The sequence below is a fragment of the Otolemur garnettii genome, unplaced genomic scaffold (genome assembly GCF_000181295.1).
Source record: "Otolemur garnettii isolate 467f Iridium unplaced genomic scaffold, OtoGar3 scaffold00010, whole genome shotgun sequence".
In the NCBI taxonomy this organism is placed as follows: Eukaryota; Metazoa; Chordata; class Mammalia; order Primates; family Galagidae; genus Otolemur; species Otolemur garnettii.
Window position 1 is genome coordinate 11,835,895 of NW_003852405.1, and position 17,683 is coordinate 11,853,577.

Genomic DNA, 17,683 nt, shown 5'->3' on the forward strand with positions numbered 1-17,683 from the left:
GGGGATTCGAACCTGCCACCTTAGGTGTATGTGGCTGGCGCCTTAGCCACTTGAGCCACAGGCGCTGAGCCTGTACATATGTATGTTTAATTATAGTGGTATATTGAGTTTTGATCTGTAATTATATTTTTTCATTTCTAAGAGTTGTTAATACTTTTTTCTAATGTGCAGATTTTATTAATTTTTTTAAGCCTGTCATTTCTTAAAACATCAAAATATTAATTTTCATATTCTGGGAATTTTACTATTCCAAGTTTCTGTGAATGTGACTATACTGGTTGGGCTATCTGTTGACTCCACTCTTAGTGCCTTGTGTTTGCTTGTAGACTTGATGATTTTCTTTTCCTCATTTGCTTTGAAGCTTCATCAGTGGAAATTCTCTATGTTGACTGTGAGTGTGACGAATGCATGTTTCTCTAGAAAGGATTTACCTTTGCTTTTTGGCAGGCAGTGCCTTTACCACCAGTCCCCTGGGACCACCTTAAACTTAATTCCCTGCTTGATATTTTTTTGAGTCACTCAGGTTGTATGAATTCAAGGCACCAATTTATTGGAAGACTGGATTATTATGAATTTGCTAAGGAACTTAGTTTCCCCATCTTTGCCTAATATCCAAGCGTAAAACAGGAAGGTTTCTTTGCAATTTTAGATGGGAGTGAGGTAGCATTAATCTTAGTTTCTCTTTTTTGTGATGTAGGTTCATGCAATCTTAGTTTTTTTTTTTTTTTTTTTTTAAGATTGATATAAGGGTAGAAATGATTAGGTAACATTGTTTGCATTTGTTAGATGAAGTCCAAATTGTAGTGGAGCCCTTCACTCAGGAGGTGTGCCATGTATCCCTACATTGTACCCATTAGATAGCACCTCAATCCCCCTTTCTCCCATTTCCCCCCTGTCTCTTTTCACCCTCTCCGGGCTTGAATGTGGTTGTGTTTTCTCTCATGTGGACGTGACATGTACCATAATTTATATATCCATTCCTGAGTTGCTGGGCACATGGATTGTTTACACATCTTGGTGTTTGTGAGCTGAGCTGTGAAAAACATTCTAGTGCAAATGTTCCTTATAGTAAAATGATATATATATATATATATATATATATGTGTGTGTGTGTATATATATATATATATATATATTTATATTTACTTTTGGGTAGATAGCTACTAATGGGATTGAGGAACAAATGGAAGGTCTACTTTTAGCTCTTTTGGGATTCTGCATACTTCTTTCCAAAAGGTTTGTATTAGTTTGCAATCTCACCAAAAGTGTGTAAGCGTTCCCTTCTCTCTACACCTATGCCAACATCTGCAGCTTTTGAGATTTTGTAATGTGGGCTATTCTTACTGGGGTTAGGTGATATCTCAGAACGCTTTGATTAGGAACATTGTTTGTTGGCTGTTTGTCTTCTTCAGAGAAGGTTCTGTTCATGTCTCTTACCCATTGGTAAGTGGGACTGTTTGCCCTGTTCTTGCTGCTTAGTTTGAGTTCTCTGTAGATTCTGGTTACCAGCCTTTTGTCAGATTCATAACATACAAATATCTCCTCCAATTCTGAAGCTTGTCTGTTTGCTTAATTATTGTGTCCTTAGCTATACAGAAACTTTTTAACTTGATCAGATGCCATTTATTTATTTTAGGTGTTGCCATGATTGCCAGTGGGGCATTCTACTTAGTTTCATAGTGGAGTCTTTTTATTAGATTCAGTCTTTCAGTGGACCTTGAAATTTTTCCTATAAAACCTATATCATCCTTGGCTCAGTGCTCGTAGCTCAGTGGTTACAGTGCAGGCCACATGCACCATGGCTGGCGGGTTGTGTTTGTGTTTTTTCTCAAAAAAAAAAAAAAAAAAAAGTCATCAGAGACCCTGGAAACAGAAGACTGTGTTCACTTGCTTCGGTAAATGTTTTTTTGATGATTACAGTTGTTTCTGTGGTCTACAAACCAGCCTTGTCATTTTTAGCATTTTTAGTTCTTGTACATGCCTAAACATGGGGATGTTCAAAATGACTTTTTAAAAAATATTTCACCTGTAATTTTAATTAGAAGAGCACTAGCAGATAACTGTTCTCAGTACACATGGAAAAAAGCAATAAATATTTCAGGTTGAGTTGGTCCTCAAAATTACTGTAACCCAGATTTTTGTAGGGAACTATTGGAATAGTAATTGGGGAGATGTAGGGAAGAAAGAACCTTTTAAAAAATGAGACAAAAATAGATTTACCATTTCAGATATTGATACTCAGTACAATGCTACTATAATCAAAACAATATAGTGTCAGTACAGGAATAGACATTTCTGGAACAGATGAAAGTCTGTAAATAGAGCCCAGTAAATGTGAGTACATAGTCTGTAATGAAGGGGACATTTCATTTCAGTAGAAAATGAATGGCTTCCTCGGTAAGTGGCTCTGGAACAATTTTGACTTTCCTTTTAGAACCTTTCATCAAGTCATCTCTGAGAATCTATTTAGGTGGGCTAAATTTCTAAATATTAAAATATATAGATGGCTAATTTTGGATACGTGAAGCTAGAAGCTATATGAGAGCAAATTTTCCTGCGTACATTTTTAAATGTACTTGAAAATAAAAAAACTAACCCAACTTGAAACCCACTGAAAAATTATTTGTCATGCATGTTTCAGGCCAAGTGTTAACATATTTGTTAATCAAAGAATTCCTGAACATGTATATAGAAAGACAACGCAGTGCAGGCAGGGGCAAAAGGCATAAATATTATAGAATAAGTAATGTAAATGACTAAAATCACAGTAAAGCTGGCCTACTTCCATATTAGTTAGAGATATGCAAGTCAAAAGATAAGACACCAGTTTTTTCTCATCAGATTGTTGAAGTTGAAAAGCAACCGCCTTTATGCTGCTCAGCAGAAAGGAAACAAGAACTCACATATGGTGGGTGTATATTTGAAAATTGCAAAAATATATACATACTGTTTTACCAGCAATGCTTTATATGCTCTTTGATTAGAGAAATACAAGTACCACCCTGTAAAGGAGCACATCTACAATGGTTTTATTTGAGGCAATTGCAGCATCCTTTGAGGTAGCAAAAAGCTGGTGAAGACGTTAGTGTTAACTAAGTTTATTAGGCTGTATTTATATTATGGAATGTCACGAGGATAGTCTTAAAAGCACATTAATATACTTATTGAATCGGCAAGATATTTCTATGACGTGAAAAAGGACAAATACCAGAGGACTATGAATAACATGACACTATTTGTCTAAAAAAATCCAATCTAAATAGAAAATACTGCCAGAGGAGTACATACCTTAACTTTAGTTGCTTCTTTTGACTGAGGTTGGGGCAGGGTGGAGTGAGATTATTAACATTTTCCTTACAAATCGCCTTGTTATTTTACTCCTTATAATGAACATGCATTTTGCAATAAAAATAATACATTAAAATTCAGTAGTAAAATAAAGCCGACAGGTTTCAAAATGACAGATGATAGGCCCTCTTCTAGCTTTTATGATGTAAAGAATGGTGAAAGATCCAGTCTTTTTCTCCCTAGATGGCTAATAGTTCCACATATGCTTGTTCCTAGTATATCTCCTCACTATTCTGAAACATCACCTCTATCAGACGCTTAATCTCTTATTTATGTATGTCTAATTAAAAGTCTCCTATTTATCTTACTAATATATGTTTTAATTTCTACTCTGTGTTATATATTTTATTGCTAACTAAAACTATTCCTGTGATGTTACATTGATTGTCCGAATACCCTAGTTTTTCTTTACATGGACAACTAGCTTAGTAAACTGACAACTCTGCCAAATAATTACCGAGCACCATGCTCAGAGTATAATAAAATATTAATTTCTAATTATTATTGCAAATGCAGGCATACCTGACCTCGTTTATGTCTCCGTAACTACTATAGTTATTGTAACTTGGAACTGCATTTTTTCGGGAACCCAGTTTTTAATTTTAGCAGATAACTTCCTGGATGAGGAATCTGGTAAATAGTAGGATCCTAAATTTACTAGTGTTACAAAAAGAGGAGAGTGGAATATTATTTTGAAAATGTCACATCTTAATTAATGTGGCATGATGAAAAGATAGACAATGTAGCATTGCCTATTGAATCATTAATGCTTATGTAAAATCTGCCTTGTTTCTGTCTTGTAATATATGTCTGTGAGACGTTGCAGAATTATGTTTCTCCTTTGTCACAGCCAGTGCAAGGTAAAGGGATGTTTTCTTTCCCCCAATTTCCTTCAATGGGTGGAATTGAGGTCTGACCAGCCTTCTGTAACACAAAGCAAATTACAAACTGTAAGGAACCCAAAACTCTAAAATTAGCATCAGTATAAATGAGAAAGGATTTTCATTATGTACCTTTTGGCCGATTCTATATGAAATAAGTGACAGGGTATTGTTTATGGTTATGTGGATGGATGGAGAAGTTTAAATACATGCCCTTTGTGAATATTTTGAAAATTTAAATTATTTTTTAAACGGACTGATGATATAAAATCTGTATGTGTGTATGTGTAAATTAAACTGGAATCACAACTTTTTGGCTCGGTAATCTCAAGACAAAGAGAAATGTGTATAAAGGAAATCACAGATACTAAATAGGATAATTTTCTAATTTTAATAAGTCAAAATTAGTGTAACAGAATCTAGGCCAAGAGGAATGTTAGGGTAACTAGGCATCTCATTGTACAGAAAATAAATCTGAAACCCGGCAAGGCTCAGTGATTTTTTTTCCAGGTCACACAAATGCTTGATAGTGTGACTGAATTTGCCAGAATTCTTGCTCAGGGTGTTTTTGTATGTATCACACTACACTATTTATAGGAACAAAGTATGTACATTAGGAACTAGTATTAAAATATAAATATGGAACATTCTCTATTACGACAGCATTTTGTAAGGACTGTGATCATCTTGAATGGTGGATGAAAAAGATAATGTGATTGACCTCACATTAAAGAAATTTGGGTTTAGTTTTTCAAACCCTGTGATACATTGAAGACTTAAAAGTAAATTTTTACAGTCGATACTGATTGTATTTTTGAACACAGTAGTGGGTTTAATGTACTTGAAATGGAGACCGTTTTTGAGGTATCTCTTTGTGCCACTCTATAATATAATAATATGCCATAGTACACACCACAGCATTCTGTCAATTAAGAAATGGCTCCTGTTCTTGTCAATAAAGAGCAGACCGTCTCAAAATAGTCTGACTTTTTTGCATAGAAAATCAGTGGTGTGAGTGGTGTGAAATTGCAGTCTAGGACTCATGGCACGAATAATCATGTATTTGTTATATATTATTATTAAATAATGATGATAAATATATACTTAGAATAGAGACTTCTGAGAAATATACTTCCATTCACAATACCCCACTGTGTATGGACATATAAATATATATTACATGCCTTTGAACGTACAGTGTGCATGTTTATATTGATATTCTATCACAGTCCCTGAGTTTGTTTTGGAAATCTTATTCGGGGTTAGATTATTTGATGCGAGATTTGAGGTAGCACCTTCAATATATATAATTTTGCTATTATGTGTATTTGTTATTGGGGACTTAGTCTGATTAATTTAAATCTTTATACTTTTTTATAATAATATTTTTTAAAAATAGAAACACCTAACAGTGAAAATAAAAAATCTCTACAATTTAAATCGGTGTTGTCAACTATGTACTAACCAGTCTATTTTAAATAAAATCAGAGAAAGCATAGTTATCAATTGTTTGAGGAGTAGCAGGGCACGTGGGCTCAGCTTTGTTCTTTGTGTAATATTCTTCAGATGAGGGAAATATATAAAGTGCAATGATACATCCTAGATTCTAAATTTCTATTTCAAACTCCTAGATACCAAATACACTTTTGGTATGCAGTATGTGTGTCTGTACATGTGTCTGTTCAAGTAAAAAAGAATCATATTTAAGCTATAATTCTGTTATCTTAAAAAGATCTACAAGTTAATTGGTTGACAGGACATAATCTTAGTGAAAAAATAAATTATAATATAATACTTAGACAAATGTTTCAGACTTTTAAAATTCTATATTAAATATGCAAGTTTGGGTCAGTATTAATCTTACTTCACCTTTCCATTATTTATTAAAATATTTTCATTTTATTACAAGTTGAATAATTTTTACAAATGATATTGTAGAATTCTGCCATTGCTTTTTTTTTGGCCGGCGCTGGGTTTGAACCCACCACCTCCAGCATATGGAGCTGGTGCCCTACCCTTTTGAGCCACAGGTGCCACCCACTACCAGTGCCTTTTTAAAGCTCTCATGATCATTAGCTCTAATATCCTTCTTTCTGTGTGGTGTTTAGGTGTAGAGAGATATACTTTCTCCTTAAAGAAAATTGTGTCATACATTTGGTGCATTTTTTACATAAGCCTTTATACACTAAGGAAAATAATATTTCATCTTTTTTGTTTCTCTCTTTATGTTTTTAATAACTCACTGGGAATAAAAGTATTATACCTCTATATATTTCTTAGAAAATCTATTGCAATTTTTAATTATTTTCTCTGGATAAGGGTATTCTTACATTTTCACAAGAGATACTCACATTAATTTTTTTTAATTGGTCATTCAGAAACTGTGAAGCTCTTTATTCTCATTATGTTTTATAGAAATGTTTGTTTCTTACATTAAAATATTAGTGGTAACAATTCAATTTCTAGTAGTATACATATTCTATTATCTGCTTGCAGGCAAGACGTGCAGGTTAGACACAACTTCTGACTTTAATTAAATGAAAATTAATAAAACAAATATGTCAGAAAATACAGAAAACAATTACAAATATATTTTAACAAGCTGTGATCAAAAGGCTGTCATACAAAGAAAGAACATTCTAGCATTATTTTTGTGATTTAAAAATTGCTTAAATATTGATAAATCTATTTAAAAGAAATGTCCTTCCAACAGTGATATAAAGTATGAAAAGGATGGATTGTGGTATGGATAACAGTTTTATTCATTTAGCTAGAACAATATAGAGGCGAAGATGATTCTTCATGCTTGTCTAGTGCTTACTAAAAGAGCTGGCACATATTTGATGAATTATGAATTGAGTACATGCACACCCATACACTAAGTTACAGTGACTAACTCATGGAAAAACTTTTGATGTTCTTAGGCCCATTAAATGAAGAAGGGAGGATAGGGAAAACAGGAGAAATGGAAGTGACTTTTTTTTCATTAATACATATTATATAAAGAACTACGACACCTTTTATATCACTCCATGGTATTTTCTATGAATTAGTAGATTGAGGATTCCTTTTTTGTCCTTACTTCATTGCTTCTTTCTTATTGTATTTCTTATTATACTTCCTAACATGAATTTTATTTAATAAACATTAACATCTTAAACTCACAATACTAACATTTTAAGAAAACCTTTTTATGAGGAAAAGCCTAAGAGCAGGAACAGGGTGGGGACTTAAGTTCATTAAATCTGCTCTTTACTGCATAATGGACTAGGCATCTATCTGTGCTAAAGTTTTTAGAAATGCCTAATGTAAATTTGATTAATGAGTAGGCGTTTGGATTTGCACTTCTGAAGTGATGAAACTCATCCTACGAGATGTTCCCTCCCCATCATCCTGTCTGTATGTGGTCTCACCATTTCTGTGTGTCGGGAGGGGTCGGGTGGGGTGTGTGTTTGTGTGTGTGTGAGTGTGTTTGTATGTCTTCCAGTTTACTCTCTCAGCATCAGAAAAAATTATTTTTATAAGGGGCGGCACCTGTGGCTCAAAGGAGAGGGCGCCAGCCCCATATACTGGAGGTGGCGGGTTCAAACCTAGCCCTGGCCAAAAACTGCAAAAAAAAAAAAAAAAAAAAAATTATTTTTAGAAGAATGATTATTAATTTCTTTACTCATTTAGATTTAAATGAGACTCATTAAATTCATAACTCTAAGAACAAATCATTTTGTATAAAACCGATCTAAATTTTAGTATATCGGAGATATGGAAAGAGGATTTTTCAGAATCAAACTAATCAAACTTATTCTTTTGTCCCCATTTGTCCCTATTAGAATGTGAGGAGTACCATGAGGGCAGGAACTTCTGTGTGTTCTGTTCATGGTTTGTTTACAACCTCCTTTGCCACATATTTGAAGGTTCCTAGGTGGTTAATTGAAGGATAGTGACAGTTGGACAGAAGGAGAACTTTCTGACCCTGTGCTTTGCCTGAGTGGTCCTAGAGACATTTTCTATTCAATTAATGTACATCGGTACATTCACCATTACAGAGCTCAAGCCAGAAATATAAGTAATGTTAATTCACCCTTCTCACACATGCAAACTTATTGAAGTTTAGCCCAAGTATTTTTTTAAATGCAACAGATTGGAGTTTATCTTGGAAGGGTGCTTCCATCTGTGAAAACTGTCATTGAAAGAAGGAAGAACACTTTAAAATAAATCCACCAGCTGTATTGATAATCTTGTAGTGATATGAAGGGTTGAATATGATAGGACTATTTGTTAAATTAGTTATACCATATGACAGGATAGCTGGCTTGTGAGTTTTTCAGTTCTTGATAATGACTTTAAAAAAAATCATTAAATTGTAGAGGAATGACACTAATGAAGTTTCAAGCTATAATTTTAACATAAAAAGCAAAGAATTAAAGTTACATTTATTTGAAGAATTAACTCACCTACCTGGCACATTCTGTGATGAAGATCATGCTTCGAAAACCTCAAGGACTTACAGAAAATCCAGCACCTTCAACATAGAGGTCCATTAATGGGCCAGAAAACACTCACTGCTGTACTTTTGTGTTTATTTGAAAACAATAAACATTTCCAACATCAACATCGTCATTTAGATTTGTGTTAAAAGAGAGGATGAAAGACCTCATGCTTTATACACGAGTCTGTACACAAAATATTGGACATTCATCTGGCATTCCCCCTACCATAGGTCAGTACATTTTTCTCCACACGTTGAAATACCAGAATTCTTTGGACTGATAGAGTAAGATGAAAAAACCAGTTGAAGTGGTGTGTATTTTCTAGAAGCAGACGGCTGCCGTGCCTATAAAGTGTCCTTTTAAATTTAAATTTTCTAGTCTTTGCTTTTAAAAAAGGTTGAAGAGCTCATGGAAGAGAAATCAAACCTCTCCTCTGGAAGGAAAACTTAAGAAATCTTTCCACTTGCTATGAGTGAAAAAACTGACATTGATCTTGACAGTCTCTGTGGGAAGAGCTGAGGAACTGTTCCCTTTCTAATATGTCTCGGAATGTCTTTGATTCTGAGTAGCCACATCGCTAAATGATGGAGTTACCTGCCATTTCTTCAGAGTTATTTTTGAGAGATGGACTGCGGAGATGACTGTGTTTCAGAACCATGCCTCTGTATTCTGTGATAGATGTGGTGCTTCCTTTTTCCAGGCATCACTGTGTGATCTCTTTTACACTCTTCATCTTTCTCTTTCCTTTCTGTGAATTTCCACATCATCTATTCTGTAATTTTCTTAGTTAGTTTCTTAACACCAGAACCCTTCAATGAAAAAGTTTCAGTTACATACTAAACCCTTAGCTTGGCAGTCAGGAGTCTCCATAATGTGATCCAAACACATTTTTCTTTTTTTCTTTTCTTTTTTTTTTTTTAGAGACAAGAGTCTCACTTTATTATAGCCCTTGATAGAGTGATGCGACGTCACAACTCACAGCAACCTCCACCTCCTGGGCTTAGGTGATTCTCTTGCCTCAGCCTCCCAAGTATCTGGGACTACAGGCACCTGCCACAATGCCTGGCTGTTTTTTTGTTGCAGTTTGGCCGGGGCTGGGTTTGAACCCACCACCCTCTCTGTATGGGGCTGGTGCCGCCCCCAAGCAGATTTTTCAAATATATCCTCTAATCATCTTTTCCAAAGTAAATTAATTATTCCTGCTAAATTGCCAAGTCATCACACCAAAACCCATTCTATACTTGCTTGAATATTTACTTGTATCACTCCAGAATAATTTGGATCTCCTTCTCTATTATTTCTTAGCCCTGTTACACCCAGAATAATTTGTCTGCCATCCACTAAAGCTCATGCTGGACAGCTTAACCTGAAATAGCTTATTATTCTGATGCTAAAACATCTTGATGTCAGGGAGCACATATTTGCTTTAAAACACACATACACATGTGGTTTATATTTAAGAGACATTCAGCGAGTCCTTATAAACCTTTAACAATTTACAATCTTCCTTGAATTTTATTTTGGTAAAATGGTTACACTTGAAATTGTGAAAATGCTGATGAGTTATTAGATAATTTCATAGCCATTGATATGCATGGATCAGTCTCTAGTGGTTTGATAGCAATAGCGAATCATGAGCTGTAAGTATAATTTGAAATATTTTATTTGTTATACTTATTCAAATGTGTCTCATTGTCTTCTCATGTTATCATATTATGTGACATCTTGAAACTCAACTTGAGGCTTCTAAACCAATCAATATTCTCGTGGAAAGAACCATTCAATGTTTAATTGGATTGTATTCTTTCTATGCTTTTTTCCCAAATAATCTTAAAAGTGATCTACCCATCACAGATCACATTTTTTTTCATGGTACTATTTTTTATATAACAAGGACACTTCTAGTTATTCAATGAGATTGTTAGTCAGTGAGTTACTCAATAAATATTTGATAATCAATCATGTCCTGTATTTGACATGCCCAGTAAGAGGAGGAGAGAGTACTGACCCGTGGCTTTGAGATTATCTCGAGCAGAGATTAACTGCCCAGTTGAATGTCCTCATGGGATCACTGGGCTTAAGCAGGAACTAAGAATGTTTGCTTAGGAATAGTCTGATTAATTTTAATTTGTCAATTGTTCATTCTTGCTATCACTAAATAAAATTATCTAAAACTAGAAATTAAAGACAAGGAAATGACGGTAACCTTTTATTATCCTACTAAAGTATTATTGAAATACAAGGAGATACCTTAATTATTATTTAGTTTTGTAGGAAAAAGAACAATTGGCGGACTCCACTACTTAATAATGTTTCGACTATGAACTTACATGTTAAGTTGTAGATTTCTGCCCAGTAGTGATGCAATTGATTTTTGTTCAGGAGAAAAATAACTCTAAAAGTTATGTTTTATTGCCCTCTGTGACATTGCCCAGTTTTGAATCTAATCCATTATAGTTATTCCTTTATTAGGTTTCCTATATAATTCCTAGTACTTCAAATGCACTTTTTAAAATACGAAAGCTTTATTGAGATATAGTTTACTGCCCACACCTTTGCTGATGTAAATGAGCTTGATAATTCAAAGACGTTAGGGATGTTTGCAGAGTTGCCACCACAGTCAGAATCAATTTGAGAATATTTTTATCACACCCCCCACCCCAAGGAAACCCTATCCCTATTAGCAGTCATTCTCCATTTTCTCTCAGACCTCCAGTCCTAGGAAACCAGTAATGGTTTCTGCCTTTACAGTTTTGCCTATAATGGGATCATATGATCCATGGTTTATTGTGGATTCATTCTTTCACCTCGCATTAGCTTCTCAAGGTTCACCCATATAGCATGTATGCATCATTATTTCATTCCTTCTTATTTCCAAAGTAATATGCACTTGTGTGAATATATCACCTTTTATTTAACTGTTCATTAGTTGGTAGGAAGTATTTTTTTTCACATTTTACCCATTATGAAACATGCTGCTTTGCACATTAGTGTCTGAGGTTTTACATGGGCTTATCTTGTCACTTCTCTTGCATATACATCCAAGAATGGATTCACTGGGTCATATGGTAAATTTAGTAAATAACTCTATTTTTAACCTTATGAGGAACTACCAAACATTTTTTTCTAAGACGCTACAGCATCTTCCAACCCCATCAGTAATGTATGGGCTCCCGCTTTTCTGAAACATCACCACAGCTTTGTATTATTTGTCTTTTTGACCATAGCCAGTCAATTGTGTCACATGGTATCATTGTGGTTTTCATTTGCATTTCTGTGATGGCTAAGGGCTGTGAGTATATTTCTTGTGTTTACTGGTCATTTGAATATCTTATTTGGATGCATTTTTATTCTAATTCATTGATTATTTTAATTGGGTTATTTAACTTTTTATTATTGAGCTGCATTCCTTTTATATTCTAGATGCAAATCCCTTATCACATATCTGATTTGCCAATGTTTTCTCCCATTCAGTGGGTTGTCTTTTCACTTTCTTGATCATGTCTTTTGAAGAACAAACATTTTTAACTTCGATGAAATCTAATTTATCTACTTTTTTTTGTTGCTGTGCTTTGGGGGTCATATCTAAGAAGTCATTGCCTAATCCAGTGTCATAAACATTTATTCCTATGTTGTCTTCTAAGACTTTGCCATGTGGATATTCATTATTCTAGCATCATTTATTGAAATGATTATTATTTCCCACTGAATTGTCTTGGAATCCCTTGAAAAATTAACTGTACATACATGTGAAAAATTCTACATAGAGTCATAATTCTGTTATATTAATCTGTATGTTTATCCTTATATCAATACCACACTGTCTTAGTTACTGTGGCTTTGTATTAAGCTTTGGAATCAGGAAGTATGAAACTTCCAATTTGATTATTATTTTGCATGATTGTTTGACTATTTTGGAGGCATGGATTTCCATTTGAATTTTAGGATCAGCTAGTTTTTGCTAAGAAGTCAGCTGGGATTTTAATGGAGATTGCATTCAAGCTTAAGATGAGTTTTGGAAGTATCACCAACAAGAATTTATGGCAAGATATAGTTAGATACCTTTTGAATAGAAATTATTTACTGAACATTGGTATTTTCAATGTCATTTTCTAAAAACTGAATAGGTATTCATTTTTCAATATGTACTGAATATTCCTTTGTGTCAAATACTCTGCTAGTTTTTAGTGGATAGTTCCTGATAGTAAATAATTGAAACCGTGGCTCTTATATGCACATCTTGATACTTCAATTCAATTACCTGATAGAATAATATATTTGTAATAATTTGGATGTTTAAGGTATGTTGTTACATAGTAAAATTATATTTTATGTCGTTTTTGTAGAACTATTATGGAGCTGCCAAGATGATTTTTTCTGACAACCCACTGGGTCTGACGTGTGGAATGGTGTGCCCAACCTCTGATCTTTGTGTTGGTGGATGCAATTTATATGCCACTGAAGAAGGGCCAATCAATATCGGTGGATTGCAGCAATTTGCTACTGAGGTATGTAAAATGTGTACACAGCACCCCCGTCCTCTCCAAGCACAGAAATCTTAAAATAACTTTAATCCTTGGTATTCTGTTGATACCCAACATTTTTAGTGTGATACATAGCTAAAGAGTAAGTGTTTTGTGCAATAAGCAGTATTTTTATTCAACAGCTTGGCTACAAAAATGAAAGTTTATAAAACCATATGTCAAATTAGTTGCAGTCCCAGCAGGTTATTAAAATACTTTGACTGAAAGTATATAAATTAGATGATCTGGAAATAGAACTTATTCATTAACTTTACATTGAAGTGTGGCAAAGAGACCCTTTTATGAAAAGGCTATCTTCCTTCACTGATCTTTTCCCTGAAACTCTCTTTAATCTTACAGCTTGCAGTACTGCATGTTTTGTGATATTCTTTCAGTAATAGAGGTTAGAGAATTTTTGAAATCTCTGGAACTGAGCAACATTCTTTAACAACATCAAGAAAATTTTGTAAATTTATAGAACGGAAGATCTTTTACTTGAATACATGTACAAATATATAATGAAATAAAGTGAAAATATATTTTTACCATTTATTCCATAGGCTGTCGTCTTGACTTTCTCTTTCATAATCCTTTACAAATGTCTTTGATTCTCTGAGACACGCTTATGCTCCGGGGTCCCTTATTTGAAGTCAAAAGGCAGGTCAATTCCCATGTATCATTTAATGATCAGCTTATACAGAGGTTACGGTGAGATTTTGTAATCTTTGGGGACTAGTTGGCTAGAAAGTTGAATTAAGTGCTTGTAACTCTAGCTATTTAGTTAATGACTTACTGATCTGGTTTTGTCAGCTTAGGCACAATGTATTCCTTCCTTTTAAGACCCGTCCCATAATATTCCTCATGCTTAAATCTCACATTGCGTTTAGTAATAAATCAAGGTTACTCCCTTCCTGCTTCCTGACAGGTTAATTCTAAGGAAGGGCTCCTAGGAATAAGAAAATAGAAACAAATTGAGATTGTGAGTTGTTGCAGTAAATTCTTGGACTTAATTCTTTTTCTTACCGAATTCAAAATGGCATTAGGCTTACCTGACTAGTGCATGATCTGATCTTTACAACTTGTGAAAATCCTTAGTTGATGGAGAAGATTCACCTCTTCATTAATCAAGGCAGGCTTGCACAGGATATGGGAAATGAAATGTTGTACACTATGTGCATCCACTAATGCAACATTTCAAAACAAAATTAGTTAAAATGATACTATTTGTCAGTGATTTGGACTTGAGAGACAGAGAGCAACAGCAGGAAAAACAGAGTGAACGGAAGAGAAAAAAAGAAAAGGAAAGGAAGGAAGGACAGGCAGACAGAAGAAAGGAAGGAGAGAAAGAAAGAAAGAAAGAAAAGAAAGACAGGGAAAGAAAAGAAATAAAAAAGAAAAATAGATGGACAGGGTGTGGTGGCTCATGCCTATAATCTTAGCAGTCTGGGAGGCTGAAGCAGGAGGATTGCTTTAACTCAGGAGTTTGAGACAACTTGAAGAAAGTGAGACCCTATCTCTATTAAAATTAGAAAAATTAGCCAAATGTTGTGGTAGGAATCTATAGTCCCAAATATTTGGGAGGCTGAGGAAGGAGGATCACTTGAGCCTATGAATTTGAGGTTGCTGTGAGCTAGGTTAGGGGCTAGGCTCATGCTAGGGCACTCTAAGGGCACTCTAGCCTGGGAGCCTAGGCATAGTGAGACTATCTCTAAAACAAACAAAAAAAAGAAAGAAAGAAAAAATATCCCTCTGGGATCTCTGGAACTCTACTCTATGGGAACACTATTCCTTTGGGAACTCTTGTTTCTACTGCCTTTCCTAAAGCAGAGTCTATTTATGATGGAGTTCAGAGTTTCTCATGTACCCTCACTGCTACATAGAATTAATTAGAAACTCACTAAAGTTTGAAAGCCTGTCCCTACTTAGCACATTACATAAACATCATCCAATGATGAGTTGTGAATAGATTAGGACTGCAATGCATGCATTTTAAGTGAATCAAGGCATTTAGAATAGGAAGGAATCTTCCTACTTCATTCCAGTAATTCTTGGTATAACTGTGGTTTCAATATGAAGTCATGAATAAAAACGACCCTGTAGAAACTACCTAGGAAAGCTTTCCATCATTTTTTTTAGGCTGGCCAGTTAGGGTGAGTTGTGTAGAAATCCCTGTATTCTCAAAGTCAAAGTGTGGTTTATTTAAATTTACCGGTCAAAGTTGTGATGAAGATCAGCCAAACATGAGTAGCATATTGAATGAGTATCAATGACAAAGAGTGTGAAGTACAAAATATGTTTTTTTTCAAACTAGTGAACTATTGATATAAGCATTTAAGCTGAAGTGCAACAAGATGCAAATAATTTTATGTTTTGATTGTTTGATAAAAAAACAATGATTGATTTTTGACCTTTAAAGAAATACAAATCTATTTTTCAACCAAATTAAGCAAAGGTTAGGAAAGCAGAATAAAATGGTGTGATATTTTTCAAAATTGTTTTTCCTATAACTCATAAATTATTTTTAAAATATCAACTCAGGAGTCTGCCATTATTGGTTAGGTCCACATCTTACACGTCTTGTTTTCAAAACAAGTATGTGACTTGGAGGAATTGTAGTATTAAATGGAATAAAACACACAAAGATTTCCTGCAGTAGAATGAGAAGGCTAGCTGCTTTTTCTGGTCCTGTGTTGTCATTGCTGTTCAATCCTTTCCTGTTTCCACATCTGCAGTATGAATAGTATAGGAATACAAAACCTTCAGACAGTTTTGTCTGTCCATGTAATAAATAGGCTACAAGGATGATTATGACTCTCTCTAGAAGACAGTTTTCCCCAGTAATAATATTGTAAGCCTATACTAATATTGCTTTAATCAAATAACTTTTAAATAATAGCTTGGTATAGATTTTCTCAATCTCTGAAGGATTTTTATATTTCTTTGTACAAATATAACCCTTGAAAATTTTATTTTGAAAAGCATTTGATTATTGCTCTGAATTTTTAAGAAATAATATATTTATTACATGTCATAGATGAACTAAACCCTCATTGTTTCTCTAATTTAATAATGAATCCTTGGAAAATGGGGAAGACATGACAACGCATATTTCTACCCATTGCCTAAAATTTGATAAAATGATTTTAAGTAGAACATTTGCTGTATATCCAATCAGTTCCTTCTTACTGACATGAAAAGAGAGAAAGTGATGGAGATACTTTAGAAAATTAAAATTCTAAGCTTCTACAATGTGACTATTTTAGTGAATGAAGGCTAGAAATTTAATACTTAAATTATTGCCTCAAATCTGAACATTTAGGGATATGTTAGATTGTTAAATTGTTATCTAAATATTTATTTTTCACAAAAACATTCTATACCAATTAGACTTTTCTAATACCAATTAAATATATGTTTATTATGGTACACACTTCTTGGCACTTTTATTTAGGTGTTATATTTTTAGTCAAGAATGGAATGACAAATGTAATTTCGGGCTAAATCAAATGACTCATTGAGAGAAGAGTTATTTCCAGATTTTTCTTTAATTATATATCTCAGCAGATTTTCTTACTGTAACCTCTCATTTGACATGAAGCATTTCTGGCTTCATCAGAACATGCCATTTGTATTAATGCAAGAGTTTCTCGTGTAATTGATAAAAGTTATTTTGTTTTATTTCAAATTAAACATACCAGGTCTGACAATTACGTTTGTGAACTTGCCACCATGAGCTTAGGTTGGAAGCACCACACAAGCAACTCAGTAAGGTTTCCTAACTTTGGTATATCAGTATCTCATAGCTGTGTTCATGGCAACATGTGGCGGTGTCTTACTGAGTGGTGTTCATTATGTTGTGTGTTTTTGAATGCCACCGTGAGAATGTTGGGGCTTGAATTAGAACAATGAACAAACATGAAATTTCTTGTTCAACTTGGAAAGAGTAGAAGTGAAATCAGGACCATGTTAGTCCATGTTTCTGGGGATAATGCCATGAGGAAAATGACAGTGTTTAAATAGATTAAACATTTTTACTATGTGAGAGAAAGTGTCACTGACAAGCAGCCAGTAATGAACAGAACTGATGAAAACATTGCAAAAAATACACCAACTTGCACTTCAAAATTGTCAAGTGACCAGGAGAAGCATAGCAGACCAAGGAAACATTGATAGAGGAACGGTTAGGAAAGTCTTCACCGAAAATCTTGGCCATCAACTCACGTTTCTTGCATCCCGACAGTGCGCCAGCTAACACAGCACTGTCTGTGAGGGAGTTTTTAGCCAGTAATTAATTAACTAAAGTACCCTCCCTACTCACATGATCTGGCTTAGTGACTTTTTTCTATACCCAAAGTTAAGGAAATACTGAAAGAAATACATTTTTATGACATTCGGGGCATTAAGGGTAATATGACAGTTTTGATGCTCATTCCAGAAAAAGAGT

General features: G+C 34.2%; 1 protein-coding gene across 2 annotated transcripts in view; it reads left to right on the top strand.

Annotated features, from left to right (window-relative positions):
- DPYD (dihydropyrimidine dehydrogenase) overlaps positions 1 to 17,683 on the top strand; it is an 828,315-nt gene that overhangs the window by 195,398 nt on the left and 615,234 nt on the right. For both annotated transcript variants that reach the window (XM_012801700.2, XM_023509810.1), the window contains exon 5: positions 13,063 to 13,224. In XM_012801700.2, coding sequence (XP_012657154.1) covers positions 13,063 to 13,224 — 162 coding nt within the window. The remainder of the gene's footprint in view (positions 1 to 13,062; positions 13,225 to 17,683) is intronic.